The 25,694-nt window shown below is 41.7% G+C and overlaps 1 protein-coding gene across 1 annotated transcript in view; it reads right to left on the bottom strand.

Annotated features, from left to right (window-relative positions):
- The window catches only part of LOC126471458 (uncharacterized), a 1,143,134-nt gene extending 1,118,334 nt beyond the window's left edge, over positions 1 to 24,800 (bottom strand). Inside the window, exon 1 of the mRNA XM_050099649.1 lies at positions 24,761 to 24,800. Within this exon, the coding sequence (XP_049955606.1) occupies positions 24,761 to 24,785 (25 nt within the window). The 5' untranslated portion in view covers positions 24,786 to 24,800. The remainder of the gene's footprint in view (positions 1 to 24,760) is intronic.
- Positions 24,801 to 25,694: the final 894 nt, after the last annotated feature.

The raw sequence follows: 25,694 nt of genomic DNA, 5'->3' as shown, positions 1-25,694 counted from the left end.
TCCCGTATGATCCAAGAGTTCGATGCATACAGCTAATGAATAATCATGTAATGCTAAATAGGTGGATGGGAGTCCAGCCGGGAAAAGGTCTCATTTTTGATATAATACTTCGACGACTAGATTGGCTGTAAACAGCTACAGCTATGAGCATTGAACTCAAATCTGCTTGCTATCTCGTGACAGAACAGACGAAACATCTTCCTGGTTGAGTCTATAACGCAATCTGAATCTGGCCTAGCCGTTGGCGTCTTGCTTAAAAACATGAAACTTGTAACTCAACTGGTCATTAAGACCTCCACTGTCGTCAGTCACGCTGGGAAATGAATTCATTAAATTCCTTATATTCGTCTGTAGTTAACGCCCTATATTTTAAAAAAATACGTTTTCAATTTAATATAACATATAATATACACGCCCTTTTCGCGAAATGCCATACCCTTGTAATATAATAAAGTTGTAATTGAGTTTTGATTTGATTTCTGCAGATCTTTAATACGGATAGCCGTACCCGCTGACGTGAATCTGATAACGTTGTAACACTGTAACGCAGCACCTTTGACAGTCATGTACTTTGTAACCATCCTGTATTTGTTTCCATTTGTTGTAAGCGAATCAAAACACGTAGTGTGCATTGCTAATTTATTTTGTGGCTCAACTAAACCGTATAATAATGAAATACAACGTTTGTGTGTGCGTGTGCGTGTGCCTGTGTAACTACGAACAAAAATATGAATATGGAGAAAAACTAGCAACAAATGTTCCGGACGGACATTTCAGGTTCAAATGGCTCTGAGCACTATGGGACTCAACTGCTGAGGTCATTAGTCCCCAAGAACTTAGAACTAGTTAAACCTAACTAACCTAAGGACATCACAAACATCCATGCCCGAGGCAGGATTCGAACCTGCGACCGTAGCGGTCTTGCGGTTCCAGACTGCAGCGCCTTTAACCGCACGGCCACTTCGGCCGGCTGGACATTTCAGGTAAGTTGCGTTCTAACACAAATGTGTAGCGCAGTCATCATTATTGCGCTTTTGTGACTGTGAATTATTGCTTATATAGGGCAACACACCCGAAAAGCATCATACCACGTGTTTTGACGAAAGCATGCAAGCTGTCTAATGACGAATTATATCGATTCGAAACCGGTAACGATACTTTTTCAGTAAAGTATGCCAAAACCAATTTGTGGTCGGTTTCTTCTGTACACCATCAATAATTTGTATCACATAACAGCCCCGGTCTCCAATCGTGGCCTTGGTTGACAAAATTGCATATTGAATACGTTAGAGGGTCACTCCAAAAGAAATGCACACTATTTTTGTAAAAATACAGTTTTCATTCTGCATGTGTGAAAGTTTTACAGTGTGTAGATGCATCCTTCCCACTTGTTTTCAAACTTAGTTCAACCTGTTCCCGTGAGTGGTGCCGTCACAGCATGTCTTCAAGATGGCTGCTACACTTTACGTTCGTCAGAAGCAACATGCTGTCACAGAATTCCTGTGCTGTGAAAACAGTGGGAAACATCCACAAGAGGTTGAAAAAGGCTTATGGAGATGCTGCTGTCGATCGCAGTACTATTACTCGGTGGGCAGGCAGGTAACATGATGAAAGCGGGCACGGCAATATTGAGGATTGTCCTCGCAGCGGCAGGCCTCGTACTGCACACACTCCAGACAATGTGCAGTGTGTTAACGAATTGGTGACTGCTGACAGACGTATCACAGTGAACGAATTGTCACGCTACGTTGGGATAGGGGAAGGAAGTGTTTGCAGAATGCTGAAAGTGTTGGTGTTAAAAAAGGTTTGTGCCAGGTGGGTTCCCAGGATGTTGACAGTGGCTCACAAAGAAACAAGAAAAACGGTGTGCAGCGAACTTTTGGAACAGTACGAGAATGGTGGAGATGAATTTATTGGAAGAATTGTGACAGGTGATGAAACATGGCTCCATCATTTTTCACCAGAGACGAAGAGGCAATCAATGGAGTGGCATCATGCAAATTCACCCAAGGAAAAAAAAATTCAAAACCACACCTTCTGCTGGAAAAGTTATGGCTACGGTGTTTTTCGATTCTGAAGGACTCTTGCTTGTGGACATCATGCCAAGTGGAACCACCATAAATTCTAATGCATATGTGACGACACTGAAGAAACTCTAAGCTCGACTGAGTTGTGTTCGACCACATCGGCAAAAGCAGGATGTTTTGCTGTTGCACGACAATGCACTGCCACATGTCAGTCAAAAAACCATGGAAGCGATCACAAAACTCGGATGGGCAACACTCAAACACCCGCCTTACAATCCTGACCTGGCTCGATGTGACTATCATATCTTTGGGAAACTAAAAGACTCTCTTCGTGGAACAGGGTTTGAAGATCATGATTCCCTTGTGCACGCTACCAAACAGTGGCTCCAACAGGTTGGTCTAGAATTTTACCGTGCAGGTATACAGGCGCTGGTTCCAAGATGGCGTAAGGCAGTTGAGAGGTATGGAAATTATGTAGAGAAATGAAAATATTGTTCCTAAAGGATGTATCTACACACTGTAAAACTTCCAAACATATAGATTAAAAGATGGATTTAAAAAAATAGTGTGCATGTCTTTTGGAGTGACCCTCGTATTAAATAATGTGATAAAGTTGTAACTGAATTTTGATTTGATTTCTGCAGATCGTTAATACGGATAGCCGTACCCGCTAACGTCAATCGGATAACCACTGGGTGACGGGCTCGGTTCCCGCTATGATCGCGATAGTCAGGTTGAATATTTATACTCTTCATCTACTTTGTGTTGCCTGCTGGAGACGTTCATACTTAATGTTAACTCCGGTCTCATTAAAATACGTCTTGTGTGGTCCAAAGGAAATAAAATTCTGTACACCGGAAGATAGAAACAGGAAGTAGTCAAGAGTTTAAAGAAAGATATTTCTGGCATTTATGATCCAGCCAGTTCGTTTACAGTTTTTTTACGAACTTGTGAATATAAGGAAGAAAGCTAGTAAGGTTAACATGGTGATATCGATTTTGTTCTGAGAAGGTTGCATGCAGCTGTGTACTATAACAGATTTTTCACCTGTGAATGAATTCTGCGCGCGTGAAACCACAAAACAATATATTCAGTACGAGTGTTCATAGCAGGGTATGAGTCTCCGGCTTGGAAGCTGCCATTAAAGCCCGCGTTTCCTGCGGTAGGAAGTGCGTAGGCACGGCGTGCCCGGCATACCGACGGCCGTGCTCCGTGAGCACAATTGCTAGAGGTTTCCGTATAGCGGCGAGCTCCACCACCACTGCATCACAATCACAGAGACGTGTTTGTCATCAGCGCAAATTAGACAATTTTTACTTTATTTGGCCGATTTTGCAGAGGAAAGTGCATTGCTTATCGAAATTATTTACAATCGTAGCCGAGCCCACTCCAGTACACCTAATATCGACCTGGTTTGATTCAATTTTTCTTTCTTCGCACGCCAAAGAAATTACATACTTTCTAAATACTATGACGATATCTTTATGAAAGCTGCTAATGTCACCATCTTGAACACCTATAAATTTTTAAACTGCTAAGAAAAACTATAACCTCTTTCTAAAAGTTTATAAATAACAAACTCAGCCTCTACAAAGATACAATAGAATATTTTTGTCAGAATCCAATACCAAAGGTTTTACTTACAGATAAGACATAAATTTTGCGGACATAACGGCTACACGTTACTCACCAGCCATTCGTAAGTGGAAGCTACTCTAAGCGTTCTTATCGTCCGTATCCATGTTACTTTAAAAGAAAATGCGTTATGTCATATTAACTTCACCTTCCCAGTTTCATTAGTCTTATTTTTTATATAGTTCCAGGATTATTTTTCACGTAGGCACGTAGTAAATGAGCAGAAACATATCACGAAGCTTACATGAATAAGTGTTTCTAACGTCCAGACCTCTCTGTGTCTGAAACTTCCTCAGCGATGTTGATAGTTTTGCGTGTAAAAATCGGTCAATGTCTCGAATATTTCTAGAAAGGTGTTTAGTTTGATCGACCGCTAGGTTGTGTAGACAGAAATTCGAATACGTCCACCAGTATTAGAAGCCGGGAAGTGATAACTGTGTAACTACTAAATGACTAAGTAACGGGAAACGGAAGCTATGAAAGTAAGACGAAATTTCACATAATTACCAACATAAAGTGTACAGGAGTAAGCAGCTTTGGCAAAAACTAGATGCACATAAAAACTAAAGACTCGTTTCAAACTTTAAGCTGGTTGTGTCTTTTAAGATCTTGACAATAGGAAACAAACTGACAATTTCAAACAGTCCAAATTTCATGTAGGACCCTTACATGTTGTGACATCGACTGAGAAGACATACAGTCTCGTCTATTTCGGCATATGAGAACTGCCCTCAAGAAGTAATCTGTCTACTCCTCGTATTTCGCAACAAAAATAAAAGGAGATATTTTAACACAATATAACACTATGTACAGACGTTTTAACCACAGACTGTCGCACCTCGAGTAACTAGAAATTCCATCCTCGTCGTTCTGAAATATAAGGAAAACGTTTTCTAGTGTAGTGATCAGATATACTGCACAATCGTTGAAGGAAAGGAAGGCACGTGCTTTGGTAGATGACCCATTGATACCGAGAGTGATACCAACCACTCAGTTATTTTTTCTTTATGACAGAGCCACCAAAGGGGCTGTGTTCGCGTGCAATTTTCAAAGAGAACCAGACAGTTTTGAAAAAAATCGTTAAAATACATGTATGGACGAAATAATACGTTCCCAAATATAAATCAAAGTTAGGGGCGTTTCACCTATCGATTAGGAGCGTTTCACCTATCGCGTCTCTATTGTGAAGAAAATTGACCCTCATTGTTAGAATTCTGAGAGTCCTTGAAAGGTGTGCTGGAATATGGTGAGAGAAAATATACTGTTTACTACTTAGACAAAGGCATAGCACGAATCCTGCCTCAGCGGGGGAGCAGGCGTGGGTGAAACAACTGCCGGAAGCAAGACCGCGGCACCTCCGGCAGTAGAGGACAGGCGCATCCTGCAGAAACAGCTGCCAGCCGCGTCCGCGCGATGACTGCGGGGCGTGCCGGCCTGGAAACCACTGTCACTTCAGTTCAGCGCCACCGGGTTCTTTCATCGTGTCCACTGTACTCAACTGACAACGCGAACGGCCCCGCAGAAACAGTGATTTTCTTTACATCAGTGAAAAATTATTTTACACTCTAAGAAAAAAAAGACACCACGAAGGTACTATCCGAATGGGAAGGAGATCAGTAGAAGCAATGTACATGTACTGAGAAACAAATGATTAAAATTTCAGAAAAATTGGATGGTTTATTGAAGGGAAAGAGTTTCACAAATTTTGCAAGTTGGCCCTTATTCGAGCAATAATTCGGCTTGACATGGACTGATAGAGTTGTTGGATGCCCTCTTGAGGTATGTCGTGCCAAATTCTGTCCAATTGTCCCGCCAGATCGTCAAAACTCCGAGCTGGATGGAGTGCCCTGTCCATAATGCTCCAAACGTTCTCAGTTGGGGAGAGATCCGACGGCCTTGCTGACCAATGCAGAGTTTGGCAAGCACGAAGACAAGCAGTAGAATCTCTCTCCGTGTGCGCGCGGGTATTATCTCGCTGAAATGTTAGCCCAAGATGGCTTCCTATGAAGGGCAACAAATATCGTCCACGTATCACTGCGCTGTAAGGGTGCCTCGGATGGAAACCAAAGGGGTCCTGCTATGAAATGCAATGCCAGCAGAGACCATCAATCCTGAACGTCGGACCGTATGGAGCGCCACAGTCAGGCTGGTATACCACCGCTGACTTGAGAATCTCCAAACAGGACTTTGCTGCTTGTCAAACCCAGTCTTGGCCAGTAAGATGGCCGGATTTCACCTGCAATTGAGAACGTTTGAGCATTGTGGGCAGGGCGCTGCAACCAACTCTGGATTTTGACGGTCTAAAGCGCCGACTGAACAGAATTTGGCATGACATCCAGCAGGAGGACATCTAGTAACTCTATTAATCAATGCCAAGCCGAATAACTGCTTTCATAAAGGCCAGAGGTGGACAAACGCCTTAGTGATTGCTCAATTTCCGCAGCTTTCTCTTGAATAAATCATCCAAGATTTTTGAAATTGTAATTATTTGTTTGTCTGTATATGTACATCATACCTACTGACTTCCGTCTCATTCGGATAATTCCTCCTTGGAGAGTCGTTTTTTGCCTTGGAATGTATATTTTAGTTTTTAATTGAAATACTCGTAAAATAGTGAATTATATACATCATCTGCGAATAAGCCGGTCAAACAGATTGTCTCAGAATGAGATTTTCACTCTGCAGCGGAGTGTGCGCTGATATGAAACTGCACTCCGCTGCAGAGTGAAAACCTCATTCTGGAAACATCCCCTAGGCTGTGGCTAAACCATGTCTCCGCAATATCCTTTCTTCCAGGAGTGCTAGTTCTGCAAGGTCCGCAGAAGAGCTTCTGTGAAGTCTGGAAGGTAGGGGACGAGGTACTGGCAGAATTGAAGCTGTGAGGACGGGTCGTGAGTCGTGCTTGGGTAGCTCAGTTGATAGAGCACTTGCCCGCGAATGGCAAGGATGCCGAGTTCGAGTGTCGGTCTGGCACACAGTTTTAATCTGTCAGGAAGTTTCAAATTTTCTAGGTATTTCGATAGAAATTACCATCACCGCTCCAGGCGCCACAGATGAATAAAACCCAAAGCGCAGTCGATTCTCTCGATCCGATAACTAAAGCACCCAAGGACGAGGTCTTATTTTCATTGAAACTTCTCATATCCCAACAACAGATGATTGCTACGCATAATTGAAGTGGTTTGACTTGGTGCCATAGTGGAGTCTGACGTCGAAGATCCAAAGGTTCAGAATTCCATCTGCGGAGGATCTTGGATCTTTTTTGTGCTCAATCTGATCTTTGCTCCTGGAACTGCTTTTTGTACATAAGCAATGCAGTGCCCACGTTGAACTCGAGCTCCACACTTTGACTCGTGTAGTACGCTTTGGTCACTTCGACAAAGTTCTGTAGCGTTCAAACAAGCTTCCGATTTATGACCGCATCGTTTTTTGTTTTTTTTTTTTTTTTTTTTGTCTGAAGGATAAGAGATGCAGAAGGAAAAGAGTAACTTCGTCTGATAAAAGTACAGTAAGTATCGAATAACAGTGACGGACTTTTGTTCATAAAATTTACACTGATGAGTCAAAGCATTACGACCACCTGCTTACTAGCATGTTGGCCCACATTTGGAACGCAATAGTGCAACGATTATGGATAGAATGGATTCTATAAGTCCTTGGTAGGTTTCCGGAGATATGACATCAGGCATCTACGTAAAAGTCACACAATTCCCGTAAATTATGGGACGGTTGTTTGTGGGCACGAAGCTGGAGGCCGATAACTTCTCACACGCGTTTCATCGTGTTCTGATCAGACGAATTTGTTGGCCAGCCATCGCCGTGATTTCCTTATCGTCCTCCGCAAACTACTGTAGCACTATTCTGCCCTCGTGACTCGACAGTTATCCTGCTGGAAGATGCCATCGCTGTCGGGGAAGACAGTAAGCATGTTCACGTGGTCCACAGCTGTCATGACGCGTTCTACTACTCCCGTAGGTCCCACGGTAGCCCACACGAATGTCCCGCACAGAATAACATTGTCCCCGCCGACCTGCGCCCGTGACGCGGTGCACGTTCCTAGCAGCCCTTCGCCTGGATGACGGAATATCTGGATACGACAGTAGACTTAGTGTAACGAGGAAAGTGATTCTCTGAGGAAGCGAAACGTTTCCACTGATCCACAGTCCTATCTCGATGATCCTGAACCCATCGCAGTCGTAACTAATAATGTCGTTCGGTCGAGATGGGAACAGGTGCGGGTCGTCTTCTGCGGAGCCCCATGTTCGACAATGTGTCCTGAACGGTGTGGTCCGAAACAATTGCGTCTGCACGAGTACTGTGATCTGTTGTCAGATTTACCGCAGATCGCCACCTATCGCGCTTTTCACTGAGAGCGAGCGTCCGTCCTGCAAGTTCTGTGATTAGGCGTGGACGCCCAACACCGTGGTGCCAAGGGTCGGTTGCACCATTCTTCAACCACTTTCCATACATAGTCACGACAGCAGCACAGCAACAGCAGACCAGTTTCGTGGTTTCCGAGATGCTCGTTCCCATGCCAGGGGCATAATAACCTGTCCTTTGTCAAAGTCGCTAACGTCAGCGCATTTCCCCATATGCGACCTGTATCGTTGCTAGAACGATTCGTCTCTGTTCTGCTTACATACTTTCCCTGTGGCGTCACGTTCCCGCAAAGCGACCAATTGGCATTTAGTCTCACAGTGGGCAGTGGTCGTAGTGTTTTGGTTCATTAGTGTACATCTCTCATTGTTTCCGTGTGCCACGTGGAACCAACATGGATTCTGTAAAAAAGACTACCGTTCATGGTTGTAAGGTTCTCGAGTTAGCAAATACCGATAACTACATCTAAATGAAGTACGTATTTTTCACATACCAAGTATCATTTCTGGTGTAAAAATATTAAGATATCGTGACTCACTCCTAAAATCGTAAAGAAAGTGCTGTAATGAAGATGAATTTCTTAGAAGAAAGGACTTTACACAAGATGCACATTCTCATTCTCATGGAAGTAAAGGGTCTCGGATTTCGCAAACGGAGTTGAAGAGCGCCAACTTACCGAATTCAATTTTTTTATATACACTGATGGGAAAAAAATCACAATACCAACAAATAATTAATGTAGAGTAAAGAAAATTCTGTAGTATATTTGTCTAGGTAACATACTGTATTTAAGTGATTAACATTGCAAAATCACAGGTTAACGTAAGTGTGAGATAAGTCATTGAAAATGTGCGGTGTAACCGCCAGAATGTTGAATTCAAGCATGTAAACGTGCATGCATTCTGTTCTACTGATGCCGCACATCAGTCTGTGCGATGAAGTTCCATGCCTGTTCCACTTGGTCGGTCAATACAGGGACAGTTAATGCTGGTTGTTGATGATGCTGGATTTCTCGACCGATAATATCTCATATGTGTTCGATTGGAGACAGATATGGTGATCGCGCCGGCCAAGGCAACATGTCGACACTCTGCAGAGCATGTTGGGTTGCAACAGCGGTATGTGGGTGAGAGTTATCCTTTTGGGAAGCACCTCCTGGAAAACTGTTCATGAATGTCAGCACAACACGTCGAATCACTGGATTGACGTACAATTTTGCAGCCAGAATTCGTTGGGATAACCACGAAAGTGCTCCTGCTGTCGTACGAAATGGCACCCTACATCGTAGCTCCATGTTTAGGTCCAGTGTGTCTAGCTGTGGTTGCTTCCCATCATCTGACTTCCTTCTAAGCAACGCATGGCCATCAATGGCTCCGAAACAGAACCAACTTTCATCAGAAAACACAACGAACCTCCACCCTGATCTCCAATGAGCTCTCGCTTGACACCACTGAAATCGCAAATGGCAGTCGTTCGGGATCAGTGGAATGCCCGCTACAGGGCGTCTGGCTCGATCCTGTGCTGAAAATAACCGATTTCTAACATTTGTTGTCACTGTAGTGCCTAATGCTGCTCAAATTGCTGCTGCAGATGCTGTACGCTGGGCCAGAGGCATACGGGAACGCGCTGGTCTTCCATTTCGGCAGTGCCACATGGCTATCCAGAGCCCGGTTATCTTGCCACCATACATTCTCGTGACCACCGCTGCCATCAATCATGTACAGTGGCTACACTCCTGCCAAGTCTTTCTGCAGTATCGCAGAAAAAACATACAGCTTCTCATAACCCTATTACACGACCTCGTTGAAACTCAGGAAGGTGTTGATAATGGCGTCTTTGTCGCCTTAAAGGCATTCTTCACTAACAACTCACCACGTCCAGCCTCAAACGTAACTAACGCTCACGAGCTTTACATTGTGTATTTAAAATATACATGACTTGCATCCTCATAGTGGCGTTCCTATCGCCACTCTAATGCAACTCGTGCTAAATTTGAACAGACATAATTTTTCAGGCGTAGAAACACGCCTATCAATTTCCGTTTATGTCACACGACTTCTTCTTCGTACTGAGATTATTTTTCGTCAGTGTATTTGTAATAAACAAAAACGGTACATCGTAAACCAGCCAGCGCTTGTTGACTGCATCCCGACTCCGATTTTATCTTTATTGCCTGTATGAAGCGGAAAGTAATTTAAATTAGAAGCTGATTCACCGACAGTTGCAACGATGAATCTACGGACGGCAGCGAGATTCAAAGCGATGACAGCATTCCGCGCTGTGGGAATATCGTGTTTGGTGCGAAACGCGTGAGCTTCATGGTTAACGTTTCCCTTCGTTATCACGAACTACCATAAATGAATATTCTAAGTCCGTTTTTCTACGTTACGCCCAACACGGAAAACAAGACAAGTTTACAGCTTTCTTAAGTCGTGTGGGCGGTAGTTGGTAACAATAACGATTCAAGTATCGTAAAGTAGGACAGAAAATCCTATTCCAGCCCAATAATTCGGTTTAGGTTCCTGATATGGACTTTGCTTACAGCGGAAGAGAAATCGTCGATTATGAAAAGCTTGCGTACAGGTTATAATATCAGATATTTCTTACTCCGATAAGGGACTTAACTGAATTATTTACGTCGGCAACCCGTACTTTCAACTAGTCCAGATTTGGTCTTTGTCGATGAAATGTTGTTTTTGTTGTGTTTGTACACGGTGCACATTAACGTATATGGAGTGTCAGCCAACTAGTTTCGTTTTTACGACTTTTAATGCTGTCGTGTTTCGTGGGTATCGTTCAAATGGATTAACTGGAATTCCTTCCTAACATAAAATTCTTCGTTTTGAGTGGTGTACCACCAAAGGAAACTCGCACAAGGTTGATGTAGGTTTGTAAAGAACCCTTCAGCTTTAATAATTCAGAAATGATTGACTGAATTCAAATGTGTCGCCCTTCTCTTGAAGTTCATTCACGTGTAGGACTACCCAGAACTGTAACTACAAACGAAAGTATCGAGGAAATGCGCGACATGGTAATGGATGATCGGAGATTACAGGATTACGAAATATTAACGCTATTTTAAATAGTAGCTAAAATCAAACTGTTTTAAACAACATAAGAAAATTCAAACAGCTCTGTGCACCGATTTCTTTCTGTGGATGACGCATTGGTTTCCCACTTCTTGTCAGAAACAGAGTAGCAATCAAAACGTTTGGTGAAAACCGGTGACTTTGTACCAACAACAGCGAAGTAAATTTTATCAGTCGAGAAGATTATGGGTAGGCTTTACTACGATGTAAAAGGATTTGTGTTATTGATTTCCTTTCACAGGGTAAAACAATAACTGATGAAACTAGAGGATGTTAAGGACCAAATTAATAAAACAACGTAATAATAGACTTTAATTTAAAAATATATTTCATCTTGATAGCGCCAAATCAGTTTTGTGGACTAACATGATGGGAAAACTGAGGAATTTACAGTACGAATTGTTGGAACATCCAACTCTGCTGATAAGTATTCGTCCCATTTGTCTTCGATCTATTTCCACATCTATAGATACTTCTTCCTGGAAAACAGTTCGAGTCAACTGAAAATATGGCTGCCGCAATGAATGTTTTCAAAGCTTGCAGAACTGTAGTATAGGTGTGGATTATACTTACCGGATAAACTTTACACAGATTACGTTAGCGTAAACGAAAACTATGCTGAAAAAATTGCACTTTTTCCTTTTAAGGCAGTGTTTCAATGTTCGGGCGTGAATTTTTATCGTGCCCTCCTGCATCTGTGCTGCTAAACAGCATGCAAAACGCCCGTGGATTTTTGCATGAACATGATGAGGGCTGACACTAATGATTTAAAGGTCAAAGATATACTATATAGCTGAAAGTCTGTGTTGTTAGAAAATTGCCACTCATGTAACTAATAGCGTGTGGGATCTCCATCAGTTAGAGTTACAGCGTTTGGTCTCCAGGAAATAGCTTCGATCAAATTCTGAAAGAGTAAAAGCCGAAATTGTTTCCATTCTTACTGCAACTTGCTGAACAGCTTTGTTTAATTTTTGGCTGAATTGACCTGACCCGCAAGCAACGCTCTGAATCATCTTAAAGATATTCGATTGCGTTCAGGTTATCCCTTTAAGCAGGCTAATTCAGAAAATACTTCCAATTTTTTTCTCTAAACGGTAAAGAAGGAAAGAACCGATCCCACACTATGCCACGGAATAGAAAGAATGGTACTGCAATTTTTACGTAATACCCTGTTTTAGTTTTAGCTCTATCAAAACGAAAGATTCGATCCCAGATTAGCAAAACCGGTGCAAGACTCCACAACACTCCATCGAACTTCACTTCTGCCATAGTGAATTCAGGTCAACATCCGCAAGACGCTCTTCCTAGCAGCACATCAGTCAATCAGTTTCGTGTGACTAGGTCCTCGCGTCAGGTAGGCCGTTCGCCGGCTGCAAGTCTTTCGATTTGACGCCACTTCGGGGACTTGCACGTCGATGGGGATGAAATGATGATGATTAGGACAACACAACACCCAGTCTCTGAGCGGAGAAAATCTCCGGCCCCGCCGGGAATCGAACCCGGGCCCTGAGGATAGCAGCACATCATGTACCACGATTCATAGCCCCCCCTCCTCCCCCTCGCATAAAAAAAAACCGCTCGCAAACACAACCTGTTGCGAAAATGTACGAACATGAGAATACAGTTCCGTAGCTTCTCGGTGGATCGTTTTGTCATTAATTTCTATATCTAAATTGCAACTTAAGCTCACAAAAACACAGAAGGAAGTCTATCTACTGAGTTTTATAGAACTCCTGTTAAATGTCTCTGAATGGAATTTCCAACTGGTCCATAAAATAACTCTTCGTTCCGTTGATGCATTCGAAAGGAAAATACGTTTATGATGATGATAGATATTGGCTTCAGTTATATAACCTCGGTAACATAGCCTGTTGTCACACAGCGCGCGTGCAGTGCGGTTTCTGTAGACTTCGGGTGACATAACGAAAGATGCTTAAATCCCCAAAATATATGATGGGTAGATTTGTCAGTATCGAATATGTATCTTGTATTCATTCATTAAAGGCTATCCCACATAGTAATACACCGTTGTACTTGATATCATGTAAATATTCGAATGTCATTCGCTTATACTTCACGGAATGTATGGATACAGTGTTCGCACAATTACAGCAAGGATTACTGATCGAGGTGCTTCAGTGGACTTGCATTAGCTAGGACAACGGTTCAAATCCGCATCCGGCCATCCAGATTTAGGATTTCCATAATTTCCCTAAATCGGTCCTTTGAGGGCACGGACGATTTGCTTCTCCATCCTTCAACCAATCCGATCTTATTCTCCCCCTATAATGACCTGGATGTCGACGGAACGACGAACTCAAATTTTCCTTCCTTCGTTCCTTCCTTTTATAATAAGGATTACGTTAATAAAAATGTAAAAAGATTTAAAATAGCACTGTGCGCTTCAGAATACCACAGCTTGCTACGATATTAAGTCACACATACTCATTATCAAAAGACATGTATAGCTGAAACGAAAAACCTACACTGCTCCAGAGGTTCTTTAAAGGGTGACTGCTCTGAAATCACGATCAGTGTATTTTTAATGAAAGTGTTACTTTTATCAGTGCAATTGCAAATATGTCCTGCCTTATTTATGTCCACAAAAATAAATTTTATTATGTGTAGGGTAAATCAAGGTCAAATCGAAAATAAAGTGGAGGAAAGAGTGTGGGTTCAACCTTTACAAGTAGTGAATTCACAGTGTACGTGATGAAAAGATGTTAATGTAACTCGGAACGTGAACATCGTGATCAGATTGGTCAGACGTATGTGGTACTAGTGATATATTAATTTGCAAATTGATGAATACTGTCCGGCATCCCCGATGGCAACCACTAGTAACGCCGTCTTGCTGCATGTGTTTCTGTAGCGGGACCGCCTGCCGTGTATGCTATTTGCATAACTCTATTGTCGTCCCGGTCATCGACCTGTGCAGATTAAGGCGACTGGATATTCAACTGTCGTAGTTATCCAGTATATTCAAAAAAACTAATGCTCAAGCCCCAAGGAATATCCTAAGTGAAGCTCGAAAACGATCATTTTAAAATATTTGTCTCAAAATTATGCAGAGGCAGTAGTTATCCTACGATATATTTGAAACTGGAAAATACAGATAATCGGCCTTCCTAAATGGGACATACATGTGGCGTCTTATGTATTCATATTTATTCATCTAGGAATCATCTCAGAATGCTATAGAAATTATCATAATACAATGAAAATAAATAACTCTTATACATATACACACAGATGATATAAGTATGATTTTACGAGGATAGGACAGGGAGTCGGCCGTCAGGTCGCTAAAGAAACTAACGCAACATTAGCCTGAAATAATTTAAGAAAACCCCAGAAAAACTAATTCAAAATATCCAGGCAGGCAAATTCCATCTTCGCGAATATGAGCTCAGCATCATAACTGCATTCCCTGATTCAGTTGGTCCCTGTTATACACAATTTACACTAAATAACTTACAATATAAAACAGTTTTGCACTGTGCCACTGCACACACTATGGATACCCGCTGGTGACACCGGGACCACGAACATGTTGCTATTCCCCTTGCACTCCCTTCAGTCTATTCGGAAAATTGACTCCAGCCCCATGAATATGCTATTATACTCCATGAACGACTCCATGTCCTCCCTTCAGTCTGTCTCAAAAATTGAGTTAGCATCGCCCCCATGATGAGTGAGATGTTCAGCTAAGAAGAATGAGAAGCCGTACTGTCATACGCTATAGATCCTGATATATTTTCTTGTAAAAACATTACACTGAGATCATGTATTGTAATGTGAAACAGGGTGTTGTTAATGTCCTCTTTTATTGTTACTGAGACTTCTAAGTAGTTTTTAATTGTGTAGTATGTATTACTTATGAAGTATGACTTAGCTGCCTCCTTAAATACACTGACGGAACAAAATATCTACGTTACGAAGTAGTTGTGAAACATTAACGAAAGTTGGTAGGCGTATTTCTGCATCAAAGATGGCACCACAGCGACACAACGAACAGTTACAAATCGGTTACTTCAAGGACAGCTCTGAGCGAGACGCCATGTAGAGTGCATTTCACTGACCCCGAACCACCGCCATTCGCAACGTCAGTGATATCAAGCGAGGGCTCGTTGGAGGGCAGGGTGGAGGTCTGTTATGTTGTCTCATGAAAACTGGTGCTGTCTCGGTCCCAGTGATGGCCGTGTGGTGGTTAGAAGGTGGCCCGAGCACATTTTGGCGTCATCGGACGATAACTCCAGCGTCATCTACAAACAGCATTATCCTTCCCTGTATTGACCGACCTAGTACAAGAGGAATGGAAATCCATCCCATAAACTGACGTTCGGCACCTGTAGAACACAGTGCATGAACGATGGCATGCTTCCATTCAACATTCTGGCGGTTACACCGTTTAGTAGAGTACCAGTATTTCACATTTGCAATGGCTTACCTCGCGCTTACGTTAACCTGTGATCTCGCAATTTTAATTACCTAAATATGTTACCTAGACAAATGTATTCCCGGAATTTAATTACTCTGCATTAATTATTTTTTGGTTCTGCGATCTTTTCCGTCGATGTACACGTATTTTAGTAATGTTCTTCAACTTCTTTGACAATTAATTATACAATTTTATTCCCGGATATAAAAGGCTATTTTGAGTTTTTTGTTTGGTATTCCTTCGTAAATGCAAGTCTAGACTGACTCTTGTTTCATGATTATGTGTACAGCTTTTGGTAAAATACTTACTAATTTTTCCCTGATATGTACAAGTAATTTGTTGCAAAATTCGGCGTCGGTATGATTCATGTTGGTTAGGTTGTTTTCAATGTTTATAGGTATCCGTATAGAGCAACTTGTAGCTACAGGTAAAATATGTCGTCGCACTTCTCATATATTCTTTTTTATTTCATACGGATCTTGAATTTGAATAATTTCATTACATACTACATCTTCACGAGGAGACTTCATCTTAGAATAATTCTTCCCGGCAAGTACACAAAGTAGTCTGCTTCAGAGACAACGCGGTGGTTTGCGAAGTACAGATGTAGATGTAGACAGATACACGCATTTGTCCAACATAACAAAATCAATGTACATTTTCCCTTCTATTGTAACCAGTACTGAAAGGAAAACTTTCAGTCTGCGTATTTATTGCCTTTTCCGAACAGAAGCGAATATGAAGGGGCATCTGACTAGCCTACAGCGTCAGTCCGGTAGCGAAACGTTCGGGAGTGAGATACGGCGCGTTGTTGACAATTTATGACCTGTTCTCTCATTCGGTGGCATTCAAGATCATAAAACTTTCTTTTCTACAGTGATCTCAAATCAGACTGGTAGACTGAGTTCCAAATTATTCTCAGGAGTACATCGTCGCTATAACTGTCCGCAGATTGCACGACGTCTTCGAACACACGCGGCACGAATTATAAGTACTACACAAATTCTGAGCATATGAAATTTACACAGACTTATTTAATACGATATTGCAGTGTCTTTGTGGCCCCGAAGTACGACGCAATATTCTTTCGGACATGCATGCGGCGACTACAGTTATTATGAAATGTATTCGGAATTACGAATATCGACACTTCAGCGGCATAATGGAATGACAACAATGAAAATTTGTCCCGGATCGGGACTCGAACCCGGATTTCCGATTATCGCGAGCGGTCGCTAACCAAAAATTCAATATTAAAAGGTCATTACAGTGTACAAGTATTACTTTCATAACCTACTCCTTGTCCTTTGGAATTCCCCATTCACAATACACATTTTACAGGGTAACATCTTAATCAATATTAGATGCTTCCCTGATGTTATTTGACAAAAAAATTAATTTTCTTCATCGTCTGGCGTTCTTGGCAGTAAATATTGTCATGTAACATATTTTGGATGATATCGGGCTGTACTTTACGTATAGACACTGCGTTCTTTATGTGACTGACGGATCACACTTCAAACAAACTACTGGCCATTAAAATTGCTACACCAAGATGAAATGCAGATGACAAACGGGTATTCATTGGACAAATATATTATACTAGAAATGACATGTGATTACATTTTCACGCAATTTGAGTGCATAGATCCTGAGAAATCAGTACCCACAACAACTTGGTGCAGGGAGTGGCAACTGTCCCTTAACATAGACAAATGTAATGTATTGCGAATACATAGAAAGAAGGATCCCTTATTGTATGATTATATGATAGCGGAACAAACATTGGTAGCAGTTACTTCTGTAAAATATCTGGGAGTATGCGTGCGGAACGATTTGAAGTGGAATGATCATATAAAATTAATTGTTGGTAAGGCGGGTACCAGGTTGAGATTCATTGGGAGAGTGCTTAGAAAATGTAGTCCATCAACAAAGGAGGTGGCTTACAAAACTCTCGTTCGATCTATACTTGAGTATTGCTCATCAGTGTGGGATCCGTACCAGATCGGTTTGACGGAGGAGATAGAGAAGATCCAAAGAAGAGCGGCGCGTTTCGTCACAGGGTTATTTGGTAACCGTGATAGCGTTACGGAGATGTTTAATAAACTCAAGTGGCAGACTCTGCAAGAGAGGCGCTCTGCATCGCGGTGTAGATTGCTCGCCAGGTTTCGAGAGGGTGAGTTTCTGGATGAGGTATCGAATATATTGCTTCCCCCTACTTATACCTCCCGAGGAGATCACGAATGTAAAATTAGAGAGATTAGAGCGCGCACGGAGGCTTTCAGACAGTCGTTCTTCCCGCGAACCATACGCGACTGGAACAGAAAAGGGAGGTAATGGCAGTGACACGTAAAATGCCCTCCGCCACACACCTTTGGGTGGCATGCGGAGTATAAATGTAGATGTAGATGAACAACCTCTGGCCGTAATAACGGCCTTGATACGCCTGGGCATTGAGTCAAACAGAGCTTGGATGGCGCGTACAGGTACATCTGCCCATGCAGCTCCGACACGATGCCACAGTTCATCAAGAGTAGTGACTGGCGTATTGTGATGAGCCAGTTGCTCGGCCATCATTGACGAGACGGTTTCAATTGGTGAGAAATCTGGAGAATGTGCTGGCCAGGGCAGCAGTCGAACATTTTCTGTATCGAGAAAGGCCCGTACAGGACCTGAAACATAAAATCGTGCATTATCCTGCTGAAATGTAGGTTTCGCAGGGTTCGAATGAAGGGTAGAGCCACGGGTCGTAACACATCTGAAATGTAACGTCCACTGTTCAATGTGCCATCGATGCGAACAAGAGGTGACCGAGACGTGTAACCAATGGCACCCCATACCATCACGCCGGGTGATACGCCAGTATGGCGATGACGAATACACGCTTCCAATGTGCATTCACCGCGATGTCGCCGAACACGGATGCGACCATCATGATGCTGCAAACAGAACCTGGATTCATCCGAAAAAAATGACGTTTTGCCATTCGTGCACCCAGGTTCGTCGTTGAGTACACCATCGCAGGCGCTCCTGTCTGTGATGCAGCTCAAGGATAAAACCATGGTCTTCGAGCTGATAGTCCATACTGCTGCAAACGTCGTCGAACTGTTCGTGCAGATGGTTGTTGTCTTGCAAACGTCCCCATCTGTTGACTCAGGGATCGAGACGTGGCTGCACGATCCGTTACAGCCATGCGGATAAGATGCCTGTCATCTCGACTGCTAGGGATACGAGACCGTTGGGATCCAGCATGGCGTTCCTTATTACCCTCCTGAGCCCACCCATTCCATATTCTGCTAACAGCCATTGGATCTCGACCAACGCGAGCAGCAATGTCGCGATACGGTAAACCGCTATCGCGATAGGCTACAATCCGACCTTTATCGAAGTCGGAAACGTGATGGTACGCATTTCTCCTTCTTACACGAGGCATCACAACAACGTTTCACCAGGCAACGCCGGTCAACTGCTGTTTGTGTATGACAAATCGGTTGGAAACTTTCCTCATGTCAGCACGTTTTAGGTGTCGCCACCGGCGCCAACCTTGTATGAATGCTCTGAAAAGGTAATCATTTGCGTATCACAGCATCTTCTTCCTGTCGGTTAAATTTCGCGTCTGTAGCACGTCATCTTCGTGGTGTAGCAATTTTAATGGCCAGTAGTGTATTTTGACAGCAGCGGCTGTTGTTCTTGCAAGTCCAAGTAGTGAGACAAACAGCTCTGTAAAAAAGGTAATAAAAGAAAGAGTACAAAATTATTTCCCATTTTTTAATGTTACTGTAGGCGCAGAGGAGAGGAGCACAGAACTGTTCGTAAATAATTCGTCCAGAATTACCGACCCAATTCGCTTCTCTCTCTCTCTCTCTCTCTCTCTCTCTCTCTCTCTCTCTCTCTCTCCTCGTTGCTGTCGATACAGTCACTGACACTCATCACATTATTTAAGAGCGAAGTGTCACTGAGAGAACAGAAATTTCAAATACTCATTAGGAGGAGGAGATTGGTGTTTAACGTCCTGTCGACAACGAGGTCATTAGAAACAGAGCACAAGCTCCGTTGAGGGAAGGATGTGGAAGGAAATCGGCCTTGCCCTTTCAAAGGAACCATCCTGACATTTGCTTGAACCGATTTAGGAAAATCACTGAAAAACTAAATCAGGATGATCAGACGTTGGTTTGTACCGTCGTCCTTCCGAATGCGAATCCAGTGTGCTAACTATTGCGCCACCTCGCTAGGTTTCAGCAGGATAACAACAGTCACTTTTAACAGTTAACCTAGCCATCTTCACTAGATGATTTGCGGCTGATCAGATAAGAATCCTATTTTGGGTTCCTACTCTTTGATCGACATGAAATAAGAGCATCATCTTATATAATACAAGCCGATACATAAACCTAAGGAAAGACTGATATCCTGTTTTCCATATGTCAATACCATTCCAGAAATGAGATCTGCCACGTACCGAATTGGAACGAGATTCACTACAGACGATGCGATTAACGTGAGTCAGGTCGTCTCAAAAGGGCAGAGGCAACGCACGCCGTATGTAGCGCCGCTGATGGCACAAGGAATAGAATCTCGATGGTGACACGAGGACAGGAGAAAAGGGATCAACGCCGTTGTCAACAAGAATTCTCAGACATTTTGTGTCTAGTATCAATCACTTACCTAACGAAAGCCTGAAATATGAATTAGTTCATATTTCTTGGAAATCTTAGTCTATCTTCTCAATTTACATGCATCCTAGCCAATATAATGTAAGTCAGCCAATAAACAGAAATAGCATTAAAAAGTAAAAATACTTGGTAATGTTCTGCAAAATCGTACTTGTTTGGTCACGAACCGGCTTTCCGCTTCTCAGGCCATCTTCAGGTGACAACTGAAGATCGCAAACACAGATAAATATTATGTCCGTGTTTACAAACTAAAATATTACAATAATTACATTAACTAAAATATGAAGGAGGTAAACAAAGTTTTTATGTGGAGAAATTTAACAAATGATGAGAAAAATGAGGAATTTACGGTTTGAATCTAGTATTTGTAACGAAAACTTAATTTAACAAAGAGAAAAATGAGAATTGAGGCTGATCATTTAATATTAGGCTGGCATTCGGTATCATGTGTTTGTTCATTTTCAGTATTTTCAGTGAGGCCATCTTTGTGCTTATCTTGACAGACTGTAAAACTTCACGCTAAGACAAGGAAGTGTGATATCACCACTACTACTTGTAACGGTGATGGATGAAATAGTCAAAGAGACGAAAGAAGCCCCTAGAGGAAGGAGGAGGAAGCTGTTACTATTTGCTGATTATATTGTGGTGTGGGGAACAAGCAGTAAGAAGGTACAAAAACAGACATCATATATGGAATGAAATTTAGTGTGGAGAAAAGCAAGACCATGGTGGTAAACAGAAGGGATAGAGAGGGCAAGGAAAAAATTCATATTAAGGGACGGAATGTTGAAATAGTGGACAACGTTAAATATTTGGGAAGTGTATTAATGGGGAATGCTCGTTTGGAGACAGAAATTAGCAAAAGAATACAAGAGAGTAGTACATTCTATGAGTGTGTGAGGGGCTTGGTGTGGGGAATGGAAGTGCCAGTGAGGTGCAAGCTGGTGCTATACAAGACTGACTTCACACCCATACTAATTTACGGCTCAGAGACTTGGACTGAGACTGTAAGAGAGGAGAGTAGGATACAATCCAGTGAAATGAAGTATCTGAGAAGTATGCTAGGGAAGACAAGGAGGGACGGAGTGAAAAATGAAGATGTTAGGAAGGAAATTGGAGTGGGGAAGTTGACTGAGAAAATTGAAAAGAATAGATTAAAACGGTTTGGGCATGTGAAGAGGATGGGAGAGGGAAGAATACCGAGAAGAATGATGGAGTTCACTATCGAAGGCAAGAGGCCAGGAGGAAGACCGAGAACAGGAGGAACTGATACAATAAAGATGAGTTTAAGGAGGAGAAACCTGCTATGGAACCAAATTGTTGAAGAACAATGGTGGAAAGACCGAGTAAAGTGGCGAAGTACCATTGATACCCCAACCCGACCAGATGTTGGATAGAGGGGAAACGAAGAAGAAGAAGATGATGATGATGATTTGTTTTCTTCGAAACGATGACCAGCTTCTCTAATTCTTACGAAGCCTAATTGCCACAGCTTTGCCTGACTGACCAATATACACATTTTCACTCTGCTTGCAAGTGATTTTATATACACCACTCTGTGCCAGGTGTTCCAGCTTGTCTTTCCTATTGAATAAAAATCTTGATATAGTATTGGTATTATAAAATGTTGGCCTGTAATTGCGAGACTAGATTTTTTGCAAGAATGTCTGAAATGTTGCCAGTGTATGGAATTCTGTATCACTGTATGAAACTATTGAGTGACTGCTGTTTGCCAGCGTATCGAATTGGTGTAATTTAATTCATTTTCTTTTTTCGAGGAATGTTTTCAATCAGGGCAGACGTATAACAGTTGTTGGAAGCGATTTTTTTTATGGTCTGTTTCAAATGCTGATTTGGATAAAGGAACAGATACAAGGCGATGCACTATTGAATGGAAAGCTGTGTGTTGGCTCTGTGGATGCACGGAGTGTGCAGTGTTTACTGTATCAGTAGTTATGTTTTTCTGTAAATGCTAAATATCTGTTTTCTTGTACTACTATCTATACTAAGATACAAGAAATTTGAAGGGCTTTCCAGCTCTATTATAAGCTGAATCTTCGTATGTTGCAAGTTTAAATGCTGTATTAGTGTATCAAGTGTCTAATGGTACCGGCGCTCAAACATAGTACATCATCGACATATCTGAACTAGTACTTAATTTTACTATTCAGTGGCTCTTTCTATAAGAAAAGTTGTTCGAAATTGTCCATGACATCTTCAGATAGTACAGGACTAAGAGGTGAACCCACAGATAGGCCATCAGATCTGTTAATATGTTTATGGATTCATCAGTAGGTACCTTAGTAAATAAGCTAGTGACATCAAACCAGGTTTAAACCTAAGATTGGTATCAAAAATTATACGGATCATGTTGACAAAATTAAAGATACACAAATCCCACCCAGTTCTAATTTACTATTGTTTGATGTTAATAGCTTATTTACAAAAAAATGGTTCAAATGGCTCTGAGCACTATGCGACTTACCTTCTGAGGTCATCAGTCGCCTAGAACTTAGAACTAATTAAACCTAACTAACCTAAGGACATCACACACATCAATGCCCGAGGCAGGATTCGAACCTGCGACCGTAGCGGTAGCCCTGTTCGAGACTGTAGCGCCTAGAACCGCAAGGCCACTCCGGCCGGCGCTTATTTACAAATGTTGCTACAGATGAGTCCATAAACATACTAACCGACCTTTTGCATAAATCCAAAAAATCCTGTAGAACTGAATGACGTAATCGATGGTAGTCAAATGTGAGTAAAACAGAATTACCTCCAGTTTCAAAGCAGGTATTGTAGTCAGTCTGATGGCCTAGCTATGTGTTCATCTCTTAGACCTGTTCTATCTGAAGTTTTCATAGACAATTTCGAACAAAATTTCATATAGAGAGAGCCACTGAATAGTAAAATTAAGTACTAGTTCAGATATGTCGATGATCTATGTTTGTCGACCGGCACTACTAGACAGACAGACACACTACTACAGCATTTAAATTCACAACATAAGAAAATTCAGTTTACAATGGAGCTAGGAGGTTCTTCTATAAATTTCTTGGCTCTTAGTACAGACAGTAGTACAAGAAAACACGTACAGAATAGCTACTGATACAGTAATCCCTGCACGCTCCCTGCGACCATAGAGCCACAAACATGCAGCTTTCCGTTCAATGGTGCGTCGCCTTATATCTGTTCCATTATCCAAATCAGCCTTTCAAACAAAACTAAAAATCTCAAACAAATCGCTTCCAGCAATGGCTATACATCTGCCCTGATTGATAATATTCTACGAAAAAAGAAAATGAGTTACATTACACAACTGCTATACGCTGGCCAACAGCAATCACTCAGTAATTTCAAATGCTGGTACAGAATTCCATGAACTGGAAATTTTTCAGGCAATCTTGCAAAAAAGCTAATCTCTTAATTACAGGCCAGTATTTTATAATACCAATAATATATCAAGATTTTTATTCAATAGGAAAGACAAGCTGCAACACCTGGCACAGAGTGGTGTATATGAAATCACTTGCAAGCAGTGTGAAAAAGTGTATATTCATCAGTCAGCCAGAGCTGTGGCAGTTAGCCTTCATAAGAATGAGAGAAGCTGGTCATCGTTTAGAATAAAGCCATTCATATGATGTGGAATGTGAAGTTGTATAGTCTGTCAAGATAAACAGAAGGATGACCTCAGTGAAAATACTGGAAATGAACAAACACATGATACCGAGTGCCAGCCTAATATTAAATGATCATACTCAATTCCCATTCTTCTCTTTGTTAAATTAAGTTTTTGTTACAAATACTGGACTCAAACTGTAATTTCATTATTTTTCTGATCATTTGTTAAATGCATCTCCACATAAAAACTTTGTTTAACCCCCTTCCTACCTCTTTTAGTTAATATGATTATTGTAATATTTTCCTTTTTAAACACTATCATTTTTGTATAAATAAAATCTGTCTAGGTCGCACATCATGTTTATCTGCGTTTGCGATATTCGATTGTCTCCTGAAGAGGGTCTGTGAAGCCCAACGCCGGTTCGTAACCAAATGAATATAGTTTTGCGGAACATTAGGAAAAGTTTTTCCTTTTTAATACTATCATTATGTTCGGCCAAACACAGACTGAAAATTCATTTAAATATAAATAGATTAAACGTGTTAAGAGGACAAGATTGGTGCGATACTGAGAAGGATAAATCCCTTATCATGCTTACTAGTGCACATCATGAATCAACACTAGTTAGTTGGATAAATTCATTGCATAAATTGTCCATAGGATCTATAGCATACTGCAGTCATGATGGAAATGACTTTTTGTCCTGCAAGCCGAGATAGATGATATAACGCATAGAGGTAAAGCTAGTTCTTCATTCTCTCCCTTTCTAAAGACAACCACTGCAAATAAAGGTATCGTGCTACTATACTTAGTTGAGAAGTGGAAAGTAGTCTTATTTGAGCAAAACGAAAACACTGTTGCCAAGCCATAGTTCCAATTGTAATACTGCCACTCACCGGCGAAAACTGGCGTGTACAACATTGAGTGTACAGACAATCAGCATCCACATCACGACCACGATATCTGCAACACAGTCAAGAGGTTTGCAAGCGTCATACTTTATCGATAAGAAACGTTTTCCAAATTATAACACATAAATATAATAATTTTTTACGCTGGGTTTCACACCAGCTAAGAATCTGTTGAAGGTAAGTCATTATTTCAAAACGTCTGTAAACATTTTACCAAAACCAAAACATTTATTGGCATTCACTGCACGACTTTCTTAAATCTTACGACATCGTCAAGTGAAACTTGCACACACATATGCGGCAACGTCGTTCCTGCTCTTACCACTTTTTCAGTTTGGCACAAATTTCCAACCGGGCACGCGTTAGTACACGAACATTAGTAGATATGTGCGTCGACAGGCAATTTCTGCAGTGACAATCTAGAATTTTGTCAAGCGCGTGCATCCTGAATGAGTTGAAACATGATTTACGTAAAAGACAAGTTAACACGTACCAGCGTGATGGTCAACTCTTACCTTGACCAGCTGAGATTCATTTGTCATCTCCTTCATAATGTATATAGCTGACAAAGTTTTAGACAAAAATTCCCTCTCTCCATGATTTAACATGTCCGTTGGTGCAAACGGATGCCAAAATGAAAAAGTATTCAGTGTATAAACACTGCTGACGCACATGTATACAGGGTGTTACAAAAAGGTACGGCCAAACTTTCAGGAAACATTCCTCCGACACAAATAAGGAAAAGATGTTACGTGGACATGTGTCCGGTAACGCTTAATTTACATGTTAGAGCTCATTTTAGTTTCGTCAGTATGTACTGTACTTCCTCGATTCACCGCCAGTTGGCCCAATTGAAGGAAGGTAATGTTGACTTCGGTGCTTGTGTTGACATGCGACTCATTACTCTACAGTACTAGCA

Source organism: Schistocerca serialis, chromosome 3 (assembly GCF_023864345.2).
Source record: "Schistocerca serialis cubense isolate TAMUIC-IGC-003099 chromosome 3, iqSchSeri2.2, whole genome shotgun sequence".
Taxonomy (NCBI): domain Eukaryota; kingdom Metazoa; phylum Arthropoda; class Insecta; order Orthoptera; family Acrididae; genus Schistocerca; species Schistocerca serialis.
Note: the sequence above shows the minus strand (reverse complement) of the source record. Positions and strands in the feature narration are given on the sequence as shown.